At 38.0% G+C, this 18,169-nt stretch overlaps 1 protein-coding gene across 1 annotated transcript in view; it reads left to right on the forward strand.

Annotated features, from left to right (window-relative positions):
- LYPD6B (LY6/PLAUR domain containing 6B) overlaps positions 1–18,169 on the forward strand; it is a 50,974-nt gene that overhangs the window by 26,537 nt on the left and 6,268 nt on the right. The window contains exons 2-3 of the mRNA XM_049803077.1: positions 16,506–16,587; positions 17,883–18,036. Of these exons, the coding sequence (XP_049659034.1) occupies positions 17,922–18,036 (115 nt within the window). The 5' untranslated portion in view covers positions 16,506–16,587; positions 17,883–17,921. The remainder of the gene's footprint in view (positions 1–16,505; positions 16,588–17,882; positions 18,037–18,169) is intronic.

The raw sequence follows: 18,169 nt of genomic DNA on the forward strand, positions 1-18,169 counted from the left end.
TTTGTGATTCAGAAGCTTCCAAGCGCTTCCTAGAAGGTTACCGTGTCTTCACTCAAGCAGCAGTTGCTCTCAATTCAAGAAAAAATTTCTAATAAAGCTTTCCTCTGGGTTCATTTACAGTTATATCACAGTTAGTGGTAGGCTTTGTACTATGTTAGTGCAATTTATAATAATTCTTGATGTTGAAGTAGCAGTTGACATTTCAAGGACTAGTTTCTTATATTTTTTAGTAAATAGAGCTTTGTACAGCACCTTTGGCTCTTTCGTTGTTTGGTACAGAGTGCTACAGTGATCTTTGCTTGCTGTTTGTTAAATGTTAGATTTATTAGTATTTTCTTTTTCTGCTGAGATGTCGGTGGTTACATTTGAACCTGAGGAATGCATTTCAAAGTAGTTGACATAGGGAATTATAAAATTGGATTTCTTTGCAGCTTACACAAAGGTAGACAAAGGAAACAGGTAACACAGAAGGGCTCATGTATTTGCAGGGAAGTCCAAGAGAGCTTTCTGTTTAGCAAGTGGAGCGAGCGCTCGGAGGATTCACGACACTGTTCCAGTTGGAAGCTGTTTCTCAGGCTGCCATGATTTATACTTTCTGGAGCGTCATCTTGTGTCTTCTTTCTCCTCCATCCCTGACTGCAGCTTCTTCCTCTCACCTATTAATTACAGGAGTGGTTAAAACAGCTGAACCTGAAAATAGTAACGTCTGACTGTGAGGGGGAGCAAGAAGAATATGGGGAAGAGATGAATGACACCAAAAGGCAGAGGCAGCTTGATGTCAGAGTCAAGTAAGAAGGGGAGGAAAGCTTTTGGGCTTGGGGAGAGCATGGCCGCAAAATGCTTTATGGGTCATTCACACCTTCTCCTTCACCAAGATCGCCAGCTGTAGAGGCCATATGCTGGTATGGACTGCAGCCCTCCAACTTGGAGCAAAATAACAAATGATTCTACCAGTTTGTTGAAGGTGCACTTACTGAGGAATATTCCCTTGTCCTCTTCACGTGTATTACCGCTTAAAAGCCACTCACAAGAGAATCATTCCAAGTGTTTTCTGTTCAAGGCAGCTTTATGAGCCCTGGAGGTATTCATGATACAAAGCAGGAGAACTTTCACGTGGATGGGATTCTTAAGCTATATTTATAATTAAGTTAGGATTATTTTTTTCACTCCACCCCTGTTTTCCCCACCCTACACTTTCAAGCCTTTGAAGAGAGGCCAGCTGTCTGGCATGTCTGTCATAGTTCTCCTATTTCTGGAGTGTTTCCAGTGTCAGAGATTTCTGGCACCTTATAGAATTTTATCAAATGGGGACCATGAGATGATGCCACCAGCGGAATTACTGCATCCCTGCTCTTCTCTGCGTAACAAGAATAAAGCAGAGACACGAACTTGTATAGTTTCCAAACTGGAAGATGGAACCAAAAATTTCTAGGATGAACTGACTTCCTGGGATGTGTGTGTGTGAATACAGAAGTATTGTTTGAATGTGCATGGAAGTGTACAGTAAGCATTTTGGCTATTTCTTGATGTTGTACTAAGTCTGTCAACTGCCCTCAGTGTGTTACAGCCGAGGCAAGCTAGTGGAGATCCTACGTTTTTTTTCAAGTTGTTTGTTCAGAGCAGCTGTGAGAATGGAGAAAGAGATTGGTACGGGCTATGGCCCAGTTCTATACCAGTGCTAATCTCTGACTAGCTGTAAATCCCAGCCCTAACTGGATTGAAGTGCATATTAGTTTATAAATATGGGTCCCTGTGATCATCAGCTGGATGCTTTTGCTTCTATTCTGTAGGAAGCCCCCTTGGTACTTAATTTTTCTGTAGTTAAACTGTGGACAAAATAATCCTTTTTCCTTCTATGCGATGTGTGTCAGCACTGGTTGATTAAATCCTGGCTATTTCTGTTCTTTAAGAAATAGAAGTAATTACACTAAGTTGTATATTAGATTTCGAAATACAGTCTGATGTTTAAGGCTTGACTGGGGGTTTCAACAAACTTGCTTCCTTCAAGATTATTAAGCGTAAAATTGAATTAATATCTGTAAGAATATAGCATTTATGGCTGTCAACAAATATCTCCTGGTCTGTCATGGATTAGTGTAAGGTTAAATATGTTTAAGGTATGCAGTTATTCTTTTTATGATGGAAAAATGAAAAGGCTAGTGACTTGCCTTAGATGGTAGACGTTCATAGTAGAGCGGGAAGTTGGGCCCACTCCTTCCAAGTCTTAGGCTAGTAATAATAATACAGTCATTTTTCCTTGCTTGATATACTCCTAAAAGCTCAGTCAATTGATTTTTTGAGGGTACTTAAATCTTATTATGACTAACTTTTGAAACTAATGATAATTACTTGTGATCTTTTGTCTGTGGAATCAATTCTGGAGAGACGTGTACAACAGTTAATTAATTTTCTTGTCTCTAGTTATTGATTACTCAGATTGCTTTGAGTAAGCTGTTCTTGGGTCAGTTTATTGGTCCTTTACATGCCTTATCTCTTCCCTTTGGCTGGCTGAGTCTCTTACGTACAAAGTATTTTTTTTCTCCAAATGCCTAGTAACGTGGGTTCATTCTTAAGGGTTTAAGCTATAAAAACCTCATGCATAAGCTGGGTGAGTTAACTTTTGACCCCATTTTGGCTAACAGTAGCAACGATCAGCAGATGGAGAACTTTATCTTTCCACGGTACTTTATAGTGTTTACACAGTGTCAGATAAGAGCTGGAGGAATTCTGCCCCCTGTTATAGCATCTCTTCACTGTGTTCAATGTGAAATTGTTTTGTAGGAGTGAAAAAATACTTAGATTACTGTATAAGGCAAAGTATGCATTGCATTTTTTCTCCCAGATTCTCATTTTCCACAAAGGATAAAGTGTGAATCTTTTATATTCTCTTCTTGACTAATGAGTTTCTTTTTTACCTAAAAATACTTCCACCATGCTTTTATGGTAGTTATTTGTTGTTGTGATGCAATTGGCTGACTGTGTTTTGAGTGCTTTGGAATAGGCTAATGAGTATTTAAATCGGATTTTTCTCTTAAGAACTGTGTTCTAGATCTGATAGATAAGCTAAAGACCCCGAATAGGCTTCATCCTATAGTTTTTATCTCCACTGTTGATAGGGAGAACTGAAGGATGGATGTGGAGTTGGTACTTTGCTTGCTATGGGGTAATCATTGCTGTGTTTTTGTGTTTGCATTTTGTGAATTTCTCTTTTTCTTCTGCATAAGGCATGGTAGAAGCATGCGATTTGCATGGCGAATGGGCAATGTGAATGTATTGCCGCTTCTTGTACCTGTGATGAGAACAGCAGCAACCAGATATCCTTTACAGGAGAAGTCAGAGACCTGCCTAGTAGAAGAAACTCTCTTCTTAGCGCTGACCCCAAGCCAGTGGGCTGAGATCTGCATGCGTGCGTGTGGTCAGGTCTCTTGCAAGTGTTTGCCTATCTACATCCTTGAAATCATCCGACTGTATTTCAAACCTGCAATCCGCTCGTCAAGGCCATAATAAATAGTTCAAATTAAAGGTCAGGCATAGACACTCACATTTCTTGTGGTGGAATTACAGGATGAAGCGAGTGGGGTGATGCATGGCTAAACTTAAAGCTACGAAACATCAAAGAGGTAATTCGCACTGGTGTGGCAAGTGCAGGAAGTGACATATAGATAATAATTGTAAATTAGCATAGTGCTGTTAGGCATTTGAGTTGAAGCCTCTTCTTGCACCCTTTTGTAAATCAGCAGATCTGACTGGATCAGCAGTCCTCCTCCCTGTAACTGGGAGGATTTGAGTGTCATTCATCATTTAAACATTTTCTGAAAGATCTGTTGTTGTTGTTGTATTTAACCTTTAATCTTGTTTTGTATTAAAAACGTCATGATACTTTATCTTCTTGGTATGTTGGTCGAAGGATGTTTTGGGGGAAAAAAACATGGCGCTGGAGAAATCTGGCTACAGTTATCACCAAAGCTTAATGTAACTTCTTGTATTTTCTGGTTTGCAGGAATTAAATGACAGAGGAAATAGGTCTCTCCTTTTCTGTTCTGTGTTATTCTGCTGCAGACCAGGGAAGCACTTGAACTCTGCTGGATAACTGCACGTGCCGGCTGGCTGGTAACATTACTAACTGCATGTTGGTGCTGCTCTGTCACCTTAAAAACTCTTGGGGAATCAAGCACTCAGAACTTTAACAGAAAAGGCTAGACTTAAGCACACTTAGGATAAATATTTATTGACTGAAGGAGTATGTGTGGGCAATATCATAAGAAGATAGCATAATGATTATCCAAACAAGTACCCTGCTTGTTTCTTTAATTAGGTGACCAGTGCTTAAGCAACCAAGGATTTTGGGAGAGGATGGAGGGAAGGAGACAGAGCAGGAGGAAAGTAGTATCTCTTTTTGCATTTTGCTCTGTCTTGGTCTACATTCTAAGAACTTAGCTTTTAGTCTTTCTCTCTTCTGCTAACCTACATGGTCTTTTCCAGAATGTTTTTCTTCTCTCAACACCTTTCTATTCAATGGTTTATCTTAGCTACTGATGTATTTTGTTAAACAAACACAAGTACCTTTTACAGACTCTAATCAGTTGCTATGGTCAAATGGTCTATTTAATTTTTAATAAGACCGCATAGCTAAGTTACAGATTTATACCTGTAGTACAGGCAAATACCATGTACTGTTGTATATTCGGTTACCTTCTGATAATTATGTAGCGCATATAGCTGCATGTATTAATATAACTAGCTATCTTAAAAGATGAAATTCTATTCCATCAGAGGTAGTGACCAGATGCACAGTGTGAGGTTTCTGGTTGTCAGGCAATGACGGTTGTTAGAGACATTTCCCTTTTGTTCTAAGCTGCATTCCCTTCTGCTGCTACATCCACTTCTTCATAGATACTGCAATGTTTCTCTGGTAATATATAAACATACTTCTTGAAAACACTGAGGAGGTTTGGCTGATGCAGCATCCCTTTATACTGATAATACAAATTATTAAAGCATCGTCTGAGAGCTGTTCAGGAATGTTGCCTCTTTTTTTCTTTTCCCTGCTGCTGGATTTCAGTCGCTGAAGCCCATTCATGGTAGATAAGTGAGAGCACAGAATTGCAGTAAGAAAGTTCTCTTATTTCAAAAGACTTTTGAACTTCTTTTTTCCTGTAATAAAGTTTATTGCTTCCTATATATTTGCCTGGTATTATGGAAGGGATAGCTTTCACCTTGCTGGGTAGTTTAGTTCTGTAGAATTCTTCAGCTTACACTTAAAGCCCTAAAATTTCCTGATTCAGCTCATTTTCTAGATTCTCTACTAATTAATGTGTCCTGGCCCTTTTGTCCATTTTTTTGTTTCATTGTCTTAGTAAGGTTTACTGATGTAGCTCATCCAGCATTTCTTTTCCCTGTTTTTCCTCCTTCTGTCACCACACAGCAAAGACTTTTTGCTAACCTCTAGTTTTCAGTGCAGTAATAACTAAGAGTCTGAAACGATGTTCTTTTTGAACCTTCCCATGTTTGGGGGATTTAACACTGTAGCTCAGACACAAAATTTTGCTCCAGGCTGACACTTGGATTTGGAGATCTGAGTTTGAAAATGTTTCAGTTATGTTCTTATTTTGTTTATACACAGCTGTAAATCCTTGAAGTGGATAATTAATTTTCTGTTTGTGTCAACTTCTGCATAATCCACGTACCATGTTAGAGGTATCAGAATGAGAGTAATAAGCTACAGGTTACCCTCTGAAACTCTTTATTCATCTGTTGATGTTCACAGAATCTGCTTTGAGGAATTGCTTGATGTGCACATAGGACTTACTCTCAACTGACAATTCCTGAAAGTCATTTAACCTCTAAAAATGTGTATTTCCAACCTATGGATAATTGGTATATTGCATGACATATGTTGTGAATAATAATAAAGTTAACAAAAGAAAATTTAGTATACTATTAACAGCAATGAAAATTTACTTTTTCCTTCAGTTTAGGTATGAAGTCTGATTAGGTTGGAGTATAGGGCTTATGCATGTACATGAGTGTGTGTGTATCTCTCCCCTCCCTTGTAATATGTACTCATGCTTTGTTTAGTGGTTGCTTTTCCCTTGATTTCAGAATATATACTATGAACCAAAAACATGTGCAGAAGACAATAAACAAAGGTCTTCAACTTCTATGAAAAAGGTTTACATTTTTCAGCTTAGAAAAAGAGATAACTGTATCAGGCATGTGGCAGACAACAATTAAATCACGGCAAGTGCGGAGAAAGGAAGCCGAGAGTGGTCATTCATGGTTTGTCACAGTGCAAGGACTAGATGCCATAAAATGGAACAGGCAGCTGGTTTAAAACAAAGAGAAGGAAGTACTTTTTCAAAAGGTACATGTTTGTACTTTGCAATTTATTGCCATAGGATGTTGTGGTTACCAACACTCTAGACGGGTTCAAAAACTGACAGTAATAACCCATGGACAGTTCAATTAACCAAGCCATGGACAGGTAATTAAACACCAAGATATGTACGCTCTGACTCAGGAAGTTCCTGAATTGCAGATTGTCGGGAAGGGAAGGTGAGTATATACAGGAGGAATTATCACTGTAAACTGAGATGTTCGTGTATTCTTCCCTGAAATGACTCGTTGCTGGGCAGTTTTGGAGAAAAGAGAGCTTCATAACTCCTGCTTCATACCACAGTTCAGAGCCATCTCCCAAACACCACTTCCTTCTTTACAGGGAAGAAGCCTGACAGAAAAAAACTTTTAAAAATGTATTATCTAATGGGAGAAAATCAAGTGAAAAAAATCTGCTCTCATCCATTAAGGGAGAGTATTGAAAGACATGTTGAAATACTTAAGTATCGTCAGTCCAGAGAGGCAATAATTAAATCAAGCGAAATCCTACAAATCCTCCAAAACGAAACGGCCTAACATCTGTGTTTCCTTATACTTCTTCTTTTTGCCCTTTTCATAGGATGTTTGCAAGTGCTGAGGGAAGTCTGTATAGCCTGGGGAAAGAATGTAGACCTGAAGAGACTAATAGTAATAATAGCTAAAGGTATGCAATAGTTTTTGTTATGAGGCACTGCAGTGTTTTTCTTACTAGAGTTTATTTTCTTACTAGTGCTTGGGGTTTTTTTCCATTACTAGTGGGTTGGGTTTTGGGTGGGGTTTGGGTGGGGGTTTTTTTCCTTTTCTTATGTCTTTTTTTCCAATTTATCCTGGTGCTGATTTGAGAATGACCTAGCTGCCTAAAATACACGCAAGGTTATACAAAGGATTTCTGCAAGGCTCTGAGTAACCTTATGAAAAAGCACATGGTGCCTTTGATTGTAAAGAGTTAGAATGTGAGCTCCCATACACAAAAGGAATAAGATTTCTTCTTTCCCCCAGTGAATTGCTTTCTGTTTAGAGGGGAATAGTAGTAAGGCAAGTTTTCATCTGTGTTCATTTATATGGATAGCTTACTCAAATGGCATCTGATAGTTCTTGAAACTGGCCTACAGCATATGAAAAGGGCAATAAAGAGAAATGGCTACAATTAACTATTAATTCATCCTTTATGTTGAGTTGTGGACCTGTTTTGAAACACAGTGTGCAAATATTGCATGATTTGCACATGGTATTTTGTATGTGTTCTAGGTGGTAAACTTTTATCAATAGTCAAAGTTAGTTTGCTACAAACGGATGCAGTATTGGGTGTCTGCTATTCTTTGAAAGGGAATGTTATCAGGCTATGTGGAAATGCATTTAATTTAATTTTTTAAAAAAATTTGCTCTTGAGTTGGAGCTTAGTCCCCTCGTACCAGTTCATAAATCTCTGAAGAAATTCTGCTGCAAAACAACTGATGATATTTCAGATGCAGAAATTGGCATTCACTTCTAAAATACCATACTTACTTTTATGTTTTAACTCTGGGTTGCCTTACCTGCCAGGGATTTATCGTTTTTAGTAAAGTAGGATTTATTTATTTTTTCTACTTGTAGCGCTTTTCTGTTTAGCATTATTCTTGATTTCTGAACAGGAAATGAAGGAAACAGAAAATTTGCCAACTTTAATTTGTCAAATTAAATCCTGCACGTTGCAGGCAATATGTATATTAAATAAATCTCCCCACCCAGAGGCATTCTTATTGTTACTTGTTACCGCACTGCTGGTTTATTTAAGAATGTGTCATCGTCTTTGGGGCAGATAAGTGCAGAGGTAGAGCGTGCACTTTGTCTCTTTCCATTGCTCTTCTAGTTGAATTAAAACTATCTTTTAGTTCAGATTATAAATTACTTCCCATGTTTCGTTTTATTATTCCATTGATTGAAAGGAGTAAGCCATGAGGCTTTAGCAAGTGTTAGGCTTTGAGAAATACAAGCCAGTCTCTGCTCTGTGGGAATACCCAGAAGCTAAAGGTGATTTCTTCTCAGAGAGGACTTCAGAGGTGTGAAGGTGGGAAAGACTATCTGAAGTGTAAATAGCCTTACTGTGCTTGGAAAATATCACAAAGAGCTAGGACAGTACTCAATAGAAGCAATTCTGTCACTTTAATTATGAAACTCTTACATAACCTCCACTAGCAAGTGAGAAAATTTCACTGCCTTGATAGCACCACACTAAAGAGATAAGGGGGGAAAAAAATGAAACAGCTGAGAAATGGGAAATGTGCGTCAGGGGAAGGGGACATTTGTTCTAGACAAAACCAAGACGCTTGGTAGCTTTCTTTAGAGCAAAGACCAAGAATTGCGCCCACAGTCACAGTATCTTTTGTAATGTGAAATGATGAGGAGAAGAGGTACCTCTGTCCCTATGGTGGTAATAAAAGAGGTGTCAGGATTGGGTTTTTTCATGCAATAGACTTTTACCTAGTTCCTTCTAATATTCAGTATGCTACTAAATTGAGGATGGGACCATTCCAAATGGTTAAGATTTGTAAGATAACCAGTGCTATTATTCATTTACTTCAGCAACTGCCAGGGAGGTAAGTGGGAGCTAAAGCTGCAAGAAGTGAAGGGACAAGATGGACGCTGTTCCAACAGAAATGGCCGGTACTGGAAGTGGTTGAGTCCCTGTCTTCTGCACTGTTTCAATTCAGGCTTTAAAAAAAAAAAAAAAAAAAAAAAGATAGCGACACTTTAGTGAAAAATATTATGAAAAAATTGCTATGAAATGCTATATGTATGTCCTGGACAATGATGAAAAGACCAGAAATGATGGATGTTTGTTTTTTTCTGAATCCTGGGAATCTTTCCTTAGCTATTATAATATTCAAGGCTCAGCCTGTAGCAAATGAAACAAGTAACTGCAAGATGATGGAAGTGTGATTTTTCTTTCGGCTGCTATACATAGTGCTGTGATTCCAGTCCTAGAGCATGGATGTTTATGGTGAAGGACAATGAGAGAAACTGTACAAAACTTAGAATTTTCAAATAATTTTAGTTGAAGGTATGTTCAATTATTAACGCTTAATACAAAGCTGTGTCTATCAACATGGAAGCCATATGCTTCTGCTCCAGAAAGTTGAGCCTTAGAGGAAGAAAACAGTGCAGCATTTCGATTTTGTAGTTGGAGATATGGCATATATGTCAACACAGCTTTTGTGAACCTGTGAAAGAGAGGTTTTTATGTTTGTATTGTCCCTCCCCTTGAAATGAGGGCAAATCACTTTTCTCTCGCAATGCAACAGAAGGCTGACTGAGGCTGTTCAAATAACAAATTGTGCCAAATACTGCTTGTGGGTTATAGTTCTCAGCTAGTGAAAATTGAGATTTGCTTTTTGCTGTTTTCAGCTGTCTGGATTAGAGTGCTGATTGGAAGTAAATGCCATCTTACACTAGGTCAGATTGGATGGGTCAGCAGTTTATTAAGCCTAGTTCATTTAAAGCATTTCAAAACAAACAAATTACTCTTAAGCCTTTTATGTTTGTAATTCTGTAAGGAATTGAAACAGACTTTGTTAGTACTCTTAGAAAAATAAAGCCTTTTTCTCCTTCTCCCCTTTCATCTCTTGCTTTTGCAGTGTTCACATACCTCTGGACATATCTTCCAAATAAATCTTTCCTTAAGAAGACAATGGTGTAAAATATGCATGTAGATATATTCTGCCATGTATACTAAGATTTTCCTAAAAGGCATCACCAAAAGCACTCTCATCAGTGCTAGCTTCTCTGCTCACGCTTTGGTGGCAAATAATAGGAGTGAAAAGTTCAGCTGGAAGGGGTTATAGAAACCAGAGTACTGCAGAGAACCTTGGCTTGGAAATTGGATTTTCATCATCTCTTCTCCGTTAGAGGTTGTATCTCAAGTGGAAAAATCTTCATCCGTAATTTGAGGAAGCCATATTTGAAGTATCCGTTGCTTCAGAGTGGAGCAGTCTGAGATTTTAAAGAGAAAAATGGGGGAAATGCACAATTTGGGTTCATCTACTGAGAATTACATCTGCAAGACTATTTGCTTGAGATGTTATGTCAGCTTGCGCAGGGCAAGGCAGAGTAATGGAAATTGCTCAAATACTTGATCAGTTTTCAGTGACTGAAAGCATGGGCCTTAGAAATGTGGAAGAGTAATGTGGAAAAGGGAATTTTGCATCCAAAACATTTTTCAGAAGTGTAATCAGTGACACTATGATTAATTTTCTGTTCAAAACTAGTTATCTTACACTGCTGGTAATGTTATATGTGATGTGTGACACTGAGCTGCAGTCCAGCTCTGTAGGTAATGCGATTTCAAGGAAGGTTCTTTTTATTGTCAGTTGGAGAGTTACTCCTCTAGTAGATTCTGTATTGACTTGACAGTAATCAGAATTTCACTCTTCCCCTGCCTCCAGGACATTTGCAATTCAGATCAGTCCTTTTAATAAACATAAACACGATGTAGGCCATGAAAATATAACCTGCAAAAGATTTCTGCTTTGAAAGTTCCATTTACAATAAGGAGTTTAATTCAGATATGTGTATTTCTTAGAAATGGGACTTCCTAGCTCTTGAAATGAGTTCAGGTGCTTCGGAACCAAAGCTGCTTCTCAATGAGCTCAACATGAAGACAAACTCTTTGTTCTTCACAAACGATTTTTAAACAATGCATTCAATAGCAGGAGTTTGTTGTTGCGGCTCCCCAGACATGGTACAGCACAACTGGGAACTGCTGGCATCTCTCCAGAAGCATTTGCAGCCATTCCTGGTGCATTCAAGGAGATTACATTGTTTACGGTTTCAAGGATTGCGTAGTAACAAAAAGCTGATATAAACATGAGGCAAAGATAGTATCAGACAAGTACCAGTGCTATAAATTTCACACATTAAACCCCGCCAATATAAACCAGTGGTTGACTCTGTGTGGGGTTTTTTTTCAATTGCGGTGCGGATTGATTTGCATTACTGTCTTAAACAGCCATAACTGGTGGCAGAACAGCATTACTGACCATTTTCTTATTACTGAGAAAGTGAAGGCAAAATAGTCCCTCTACTGTTGTGTAGAAAATGTAGTTTTACATGGTTTTATTGATGTTTCCTGCTATAGGAAGTTAAAGGACATTTTGCCATGAGAGCTTGGACCCTGACACTCGGTACAATAAAACTAGACAAAGTTAGTTTACCTTTTCTGCATATTCTTTCAGCGCAAAATGTGAGTTTGTATTGGCACATATGTAATACCGAACCCTTTGTGACTTGGGGAAAGGTTGCAACTAAGACTGGAGGAAAGGGCAGCGGAACTCATATTTTTTGCACCTATTATTCTTTCTAAACAGCTGGGGAAAAAACCACCAAGGTAGCGAGATAACGACCAAGAGTAAAGAAGTGAAGGCTGATGTCAGTGAGTTCACTCCAGACACCAGTGTCAGGTAAAAGAGCATGCTTTTCAGGTTTATGAACTCAGCTGGTGCATAGCTTAAATCTTAGTTTTGAAATACATCTGAATGTGAAGCTTGTGAAAAATGTTCTTTGTGATGCAGAAACTGTCATACCTTCTAATTTGTCTGATCCTACAGGGCCATTCTAGGTTCAAACAGATTCTGGTGAATTTAAGATTTGATGTAGGACTGCATGCAAACACTCTTTTCTCCTAGCAGGTCTTTTCTGAGCATATCTTGATTTGACATTTTAATTTGAAAGGGAATGCAATATATATTTCACAAATGGAAATCATGTAGGTTCTCATTTCCGTTGTCTAGAGTGTCTTATGTTTTATGGCCTAGAATAGTGTATGTAACTTTATGGCATATGTAACTGTGTATATTGGGCATAGTTTATGTTAGAAATAGGATTTCACTTGGAAAAACAGGCCTTAAAACCAAGGCATATTTCTGAGGCTGAATTTAACTGTCTGAAGACCTCCATTTTCCATTTAATAATAACTAGTGGATGGTATATAGAAATATACAGCTATCTCTTGATTTCACTGGACCAATGTTATTGTTGTCCCACCTCTCTCATGTTCTAGAACAGGTCTTGAAGAACTTGTGCAACACACGGTAGTATTACCTTCTAGTCTTGCTGAATGTGACTAACTTTAGCTTGGCAGGAATAAAGAAGTCTTTTAAATATTGACTGTGGTCTGGAGCTAAACTTGTAGAAGGATATGGAAAATCAGAATTTTGTCTTCTACTTTCAGCTGGTTGGGTGTTCACTGGGGCCTTTGGCTCATGTAAACTGGGGTCCCAGTAGCTTGCCTACAGAGAGGTAGGTCTGCTTAACTTCTATTCCACCATTTGTAGTGAGGCCTAACTAGTTAATAATGGTCTGATCCACTGAGGTATTTAACAAAATATTCTGTAAAATTAATATTGTTAAACTGATTTTTACAGAAGTGCTTTTATGAGCTCAAGGAAAGAAAAAGCGCTGCTTATTCCTATAATCACTTTTCTCTAGAGTAATATTAAGTTCCTATTTCCAGTCTTGCACAGGTGGGAGAGAGAGAGATTTAAAACAGTTGCACATGTGATATATAGAAGCTGTTACAACCTGAAATGTGAAACTTTTGGTCATCCATAGATTTGACAAGGTGCAGTTCTTTGAGGAAATTATATACTTGCAGAAGGGAATAAGAAACTTATCTCTCATTAATGGATTTTTAGATAGAATAAATTATTTTCCAAAGATGATCAGGGATTCTGAATTTTAAAATAAAAGTCAGTGCTCAAGACTAGTTCTTGCTGAGCAGTTTTGGCTATAAAAGGAATGAGATGTAATGCAGTTTTCATTCCACGGATCTTCTCTTTTCTGTGAGCTTAAAAACAAATACATGTTTTATCCTTGCAAATACTTCACTTCAATGGTACTGCTCAGATTTATCACATTAATCATACATTATTTTTTTCAAAGTCATTGCAGTTGTATGTATCGTGTAGTCATACACCTCCATGTCTCGCTATCAGTTTGCATCACAGCTTCCCATGCCAGCATTATACCCCAAGCTAAATGATACTGTCATTACCAGATCTGTGTGTGTTTTACTTTTATAAGATCTTAGATAAAGAACTCTATAATTTCTTGTAATTAAGACCAAATTTAATTCCAGGCATGGTTAAGTGTGCTGTGGGTGAAGATAAAGAAATGTGTTGTGTTTAAAAATAAAGTTGATAACTTAAATTTTATTCTGTCAGTGTTACTAGTTGCAGATGTCTGTCAGTGTAATGTAAAATCTGTTTTCCTATGTTATTCTGTACTAATGATAACATGCTGTAAGGCAAAAAATCAGAAAATAGAGACTTCAACTCAGTAGATAAGAAAAGGTAGAACTTGTATAACAAACAGGTTTAATTTGCAGATCTGTAATAGTATTTTGGCATTTTTTAATACTCAAAATATTTCCTTCTTGCCCCCCCCCCCCTTTTTTTTATTTTAAATGTGCTCCACCTATTTCCCAAAGAAAATGAATTATTTGTTCTATCCACTTACTCATTCCCTGAGTTTTGAAGTGGTGGCTTACAGATCAAATTAAATGGTCTCCAGAGGAATGAGAATGGCAGTATTTGTCTAAGAAATGGGGAAGACAAGAAGCTAGTTTTGTCCTTTTTAGATAAGTTGAAGTGTCACTTTTGGCCTTTCTGATTTGTTGTAGGGAACACCTGATGATGTCAGGTGTTGATTTTAACTTTTTCAGCCCTTGACATACATACCTTTCTGCCTATGTATTTCTAACTCTTATGTCCTGAAGTGGTATTTAACAAGCTTAACATAAGCATTTGCAATTATCTAATAGCACCTGAAAATTGCTTACTAAATGACAGGAGGAAGTTTTATTTGCATTCCATATCTGATGTTCAATCTGCTAATCCTCCACAGAGTCTGCCAGGAAAAACAATGTAGACAGACTTGAATTTTATTAAAATCAGAAATCAAGCACGCTGCTTCCTACTCTTCTATTACACACTGCAAGATAAACCTTAATATATTAGTTATATTAGAATATATTAGTTATTTTAGCTGTTGTATTCCTCATTGTTTTCTTGAAATGTGCTTTAGTTACAAGTTCTTCACAGAGCATATATTAACAGCCCTTCCCTCTTGGGTCTTCTTCCCTCACCCCAGGAAAGCTACATCTCCATGTTTGCTTTTGTTTATAGAAGTTAATCTTCTGTATTGTGACAGTTTTTTTCCTTCATTAATGAGAGTTCCTAATTAGGCATAATGAAATGTTTACTCATGGTAGTAGGTAATATTATATGGAAGCACAGCAGAGATAAGAAGCTATGAAGAAAATAAGCATTTTAAAGATTTTGGATAAGATATGAAAGCCATTATTTTTTTTTGCCAATGTTTTCCTATTTTACTTGAGAATGACTTCTGGTGCAGCTGTGTAACTAAGACTATGTCAAACAACATCCATTATTTATTGGCCTGGTTAGCAAACAAGGACACCTTTGACTACAGCAAGTTGTGAGGTCAATTTACTGTGCTTTACAGCAATGGAAGACTAGGGGTTTTGTATTTATATTCTCTAAAATTTTCCATTTGGCATGAGCTTCTCTGGGGAAAGCAATAGGAACTTGGGGAAGGGAGCAGGAGAGAGCTTGAATTTGTAGAAAGCTGGCACAAGTGTAATTGTGCCTTTTATTTGCTATCCAGGTGCATCAGATCAAGTTACAGGCCAGCCTCCCCATAAAGGCAAATTTTCCTCAACCTAGCAGAAACTGCAGAAAATACATGTTAAGGAGATAAATTTTGCAACTGTTACGCATTTAAGTGATTTAATACCCTATCTTCCTACAGAGTAAAATTGGAAGAATTAAATGCTATTGAGCTGCCTGAAATACACTGAAATTTGCTACTGGATTAAAACTGGCTTGCCAGTTTAAAAGTAACTTGCTTCTGCTATTCAAAGGGCATAAATAGAGCTATTTTGCAAGGGATCCGTGAAGAAGGATGTTGGCACTAGAGGCACAAAAAAAGATTCTTCTCATAGTTTTACCGATAGCCCTCAAGCAGCCTCTGTGCATTAAGGGCCTGATGCTGCCTTACTGGAGTCAGTGAAAAGTGGATCTTTGACTGTCCAGGGACACAAGAGCAAGGTAATTAGGATCAGGAAGGTGTGGTTCTGAAAATTGGTGCCTACTTGTAGTGGAGTTACTATATTTTTAACTCACATATTGGCATTGGTTTCTGTACTTTTTCTTTTCTTTTCTTTTAAAAAAATTAAATATGTAGCAGTTCTGATTTTGAGCTAGTACTTATTCTGCATGGAAAGACACTTTATGGTGTCCTAGCAAAGGATACAGAGACTGGGATGGTACCGAAAGATTACTCTGTCACTCCCTCCCAGGGCTTGGGGACCAGCTTATCCTGGCACAGGGAATAGTAGCTTCCAAACAGGCTTGGTTTACTCCAGCGTTCCTGGCTGTGCCATCCCCTTGCCTCTGTCTTCCTCCGAGTGGAAAGGCTGAGCAGGGGGAGGTAGGGAAATGTGTCTCAGCACAGTAAAACTCCACCTTGCTGTTAAAAGTAGCTTTAATCTCTTTCCTCAGAGTAGTGGGATAAATGGGATGACCGTAGGAATGAGGGGCTGTACTGAGTCAGACAAACAACTTGTTGTTCCACGTTTGGACTCCAGTAATAGATGACAGGAGATACCTATAGGAAGGAATAGGAAAGGACAATCTGTAAATAGAGTGTCAGGAGGGATGTGTCTTCTACACCAGAAAATGGGGACATTACTGCAGAGCTGGCTAATTCAATAATGCATAATTGCATTTCATATTCTATGCTTTGGGGGTATTTTTATTTTCAAATGGCCACGTACGAATTCTTCTCTGTATGGGGAGCAAAGATCTCTTAACTTAGCCTTTGTGCATCTTTAGCTGTTAATTTTTTCTCAGATTGGCTATTTTCATGGAAAGTATAATTTTATAGAAGTTATGCTAATGTATTTTGCTTCCAGTACCTATGACATTTTGTTATTACATTGACTTTAACGCTTCAACTCATTCAGAATACTGGTTATGGTATTAATGAAGGGGTTTGGTGCACATACAGTGTTTCAGCTAATCAGTTCCTTCAGGACAGAATTGTGATGATCTCTTGCTGTTTGTTTTCCACAGATTCTTCTTAATCCTGGGCTATAGTCAGAAGAAATCTGGACCATCCACAGAAAATAGTCTTGGAGGTACATTGCAAGTAGAGGTACACTGTGGCTTTCTCAGTATCTACTGAAATACATTCATAAAGCCATGATTTAAAAAACAAATCTTAAGGAGGATGGCTAAATTCCCAATGCATAAAGTTGAACTTTCTGTTGATTGGTTTGTTGGCAAAACCATCTTTCAAATAATTCCTGTCCGTGTCAACTGGAAAAACAAAACAAAACAAAACAAACAACAGGAAAAAGAAGGGAATCCTTTCACTTCTCTGCCATGCTCTGGAGTACCATTTTCAGTTCAGTGCTTGGATTCACTCAGAGCTTCCTGCTCAGGCGCAGTGTACATCTACATAGGCCTGTGCAGGGGTGCGCCGAGAGATTTCTGAATGAATGCTCTTGGCAGCTCAAAGCAACGTCTCTGGTTTGGCGGGAGCCTCCACTCCAGCTTGTTTCTCCTGCTAGGATTTTGCATGGGCGGAGTGCCATTTAAGCTGATTCTGCTTTTTAATACCTGAACTAGGTCTCCGGTATCATTGCAGTTTTCTATGCATACCTGTGTGTGTATATGTGTGTGTGTACATCTAAATATCCAACTGACCAAAATGTTCGTTGATCAGTTCTTCTCTATAAAGCCTTGCCAAAGTACCTAGGCGGCCCCAAATAAATGTGCAAAGCACACCCAAAACATGTATCTCATCTCTCTGAACATTCTACTTTGCAGTTCTCCAAAACTTGTGTACCATCACCAGGCATCTTCCTTAGCATTTCCTTGGTATGCACTTTAAAAAGAAAGAAATCTCATTTACACTCATGACCTTTAATGCTGTGCCACTGATAAGTGCACTTAAAATTCAGATGAGGTAGCTTATCTGAAGTCAACAGACACGCATTGGTCTATATCGGATAAGGAATTGGTCTTGGGTTCTAGGCTGTTGGTGTTAAAAATGACATTTTTCTGCATTTTGCTTTCTGTAATGGTAGTGTAATCCTGTCTGTTTGAAGTAGGATATAAAGCAGCTCAGTTTTGGTGTTGATTTTTGGGAATGCTTACAAGGAATCTATAAGGTTGACATTGCTTAGAAGGACAAACAGATTAAAGAAAGTTAACTTTTTTAACAGTAATTTAAGTACTCTGTACAGGATCCTGGCCAGCAGAAGGCAGTAACCGCTCAGCTTTGCATTGTTCATCATTGCGTGCTTGCTTGCATTAGCCATCTTCACAGTATAGATCTACGGACTGAATTTTCAAGGTTTCAGGAGTAGTTCATAGGAAATTTATTGTTCTACATGCTCAGTTCTTTATGATTTCCCCTAATAATGTGTTCCCTTTCTTTCCTAGGCCTAAGAGTTTTGCTTTTCATGTACAATAATACTCAGCATGTTGTTATTCTATCACATGCTAGCCAGAGCCTTTCTTCCGTTCTTCATCCTGTCAGGAAATTGGATTTCAGCTGAGAACATCAACTTTTACAATGTGAGACCTCCACTAGACCGTAAGTAGACAGTTATGCTTTTTTTGTGTATGCAATTGTAGCTTAACATAGTTAATTGCCATATTCTTTCAATCCTTTCGTTTTTAGGTGTTTGTCTTCTTCAAACGTGAAGGATAAAAAGTTTAAAATAAAA

Source organism: Accipiter gentilis, chromosome 1 (assembly GCF_929443795.1).
Source record: "Accipiter gentilis chromosome 1, bAccGen1.1, whole genome shotgun sequence".
Taxonomy (NCBI): domain Eukaryota; kingdom Metazoa; phylum Chordata; class Aves; order Accipitriformes; family Accipitridae; genus Astur; species Astur gentilis.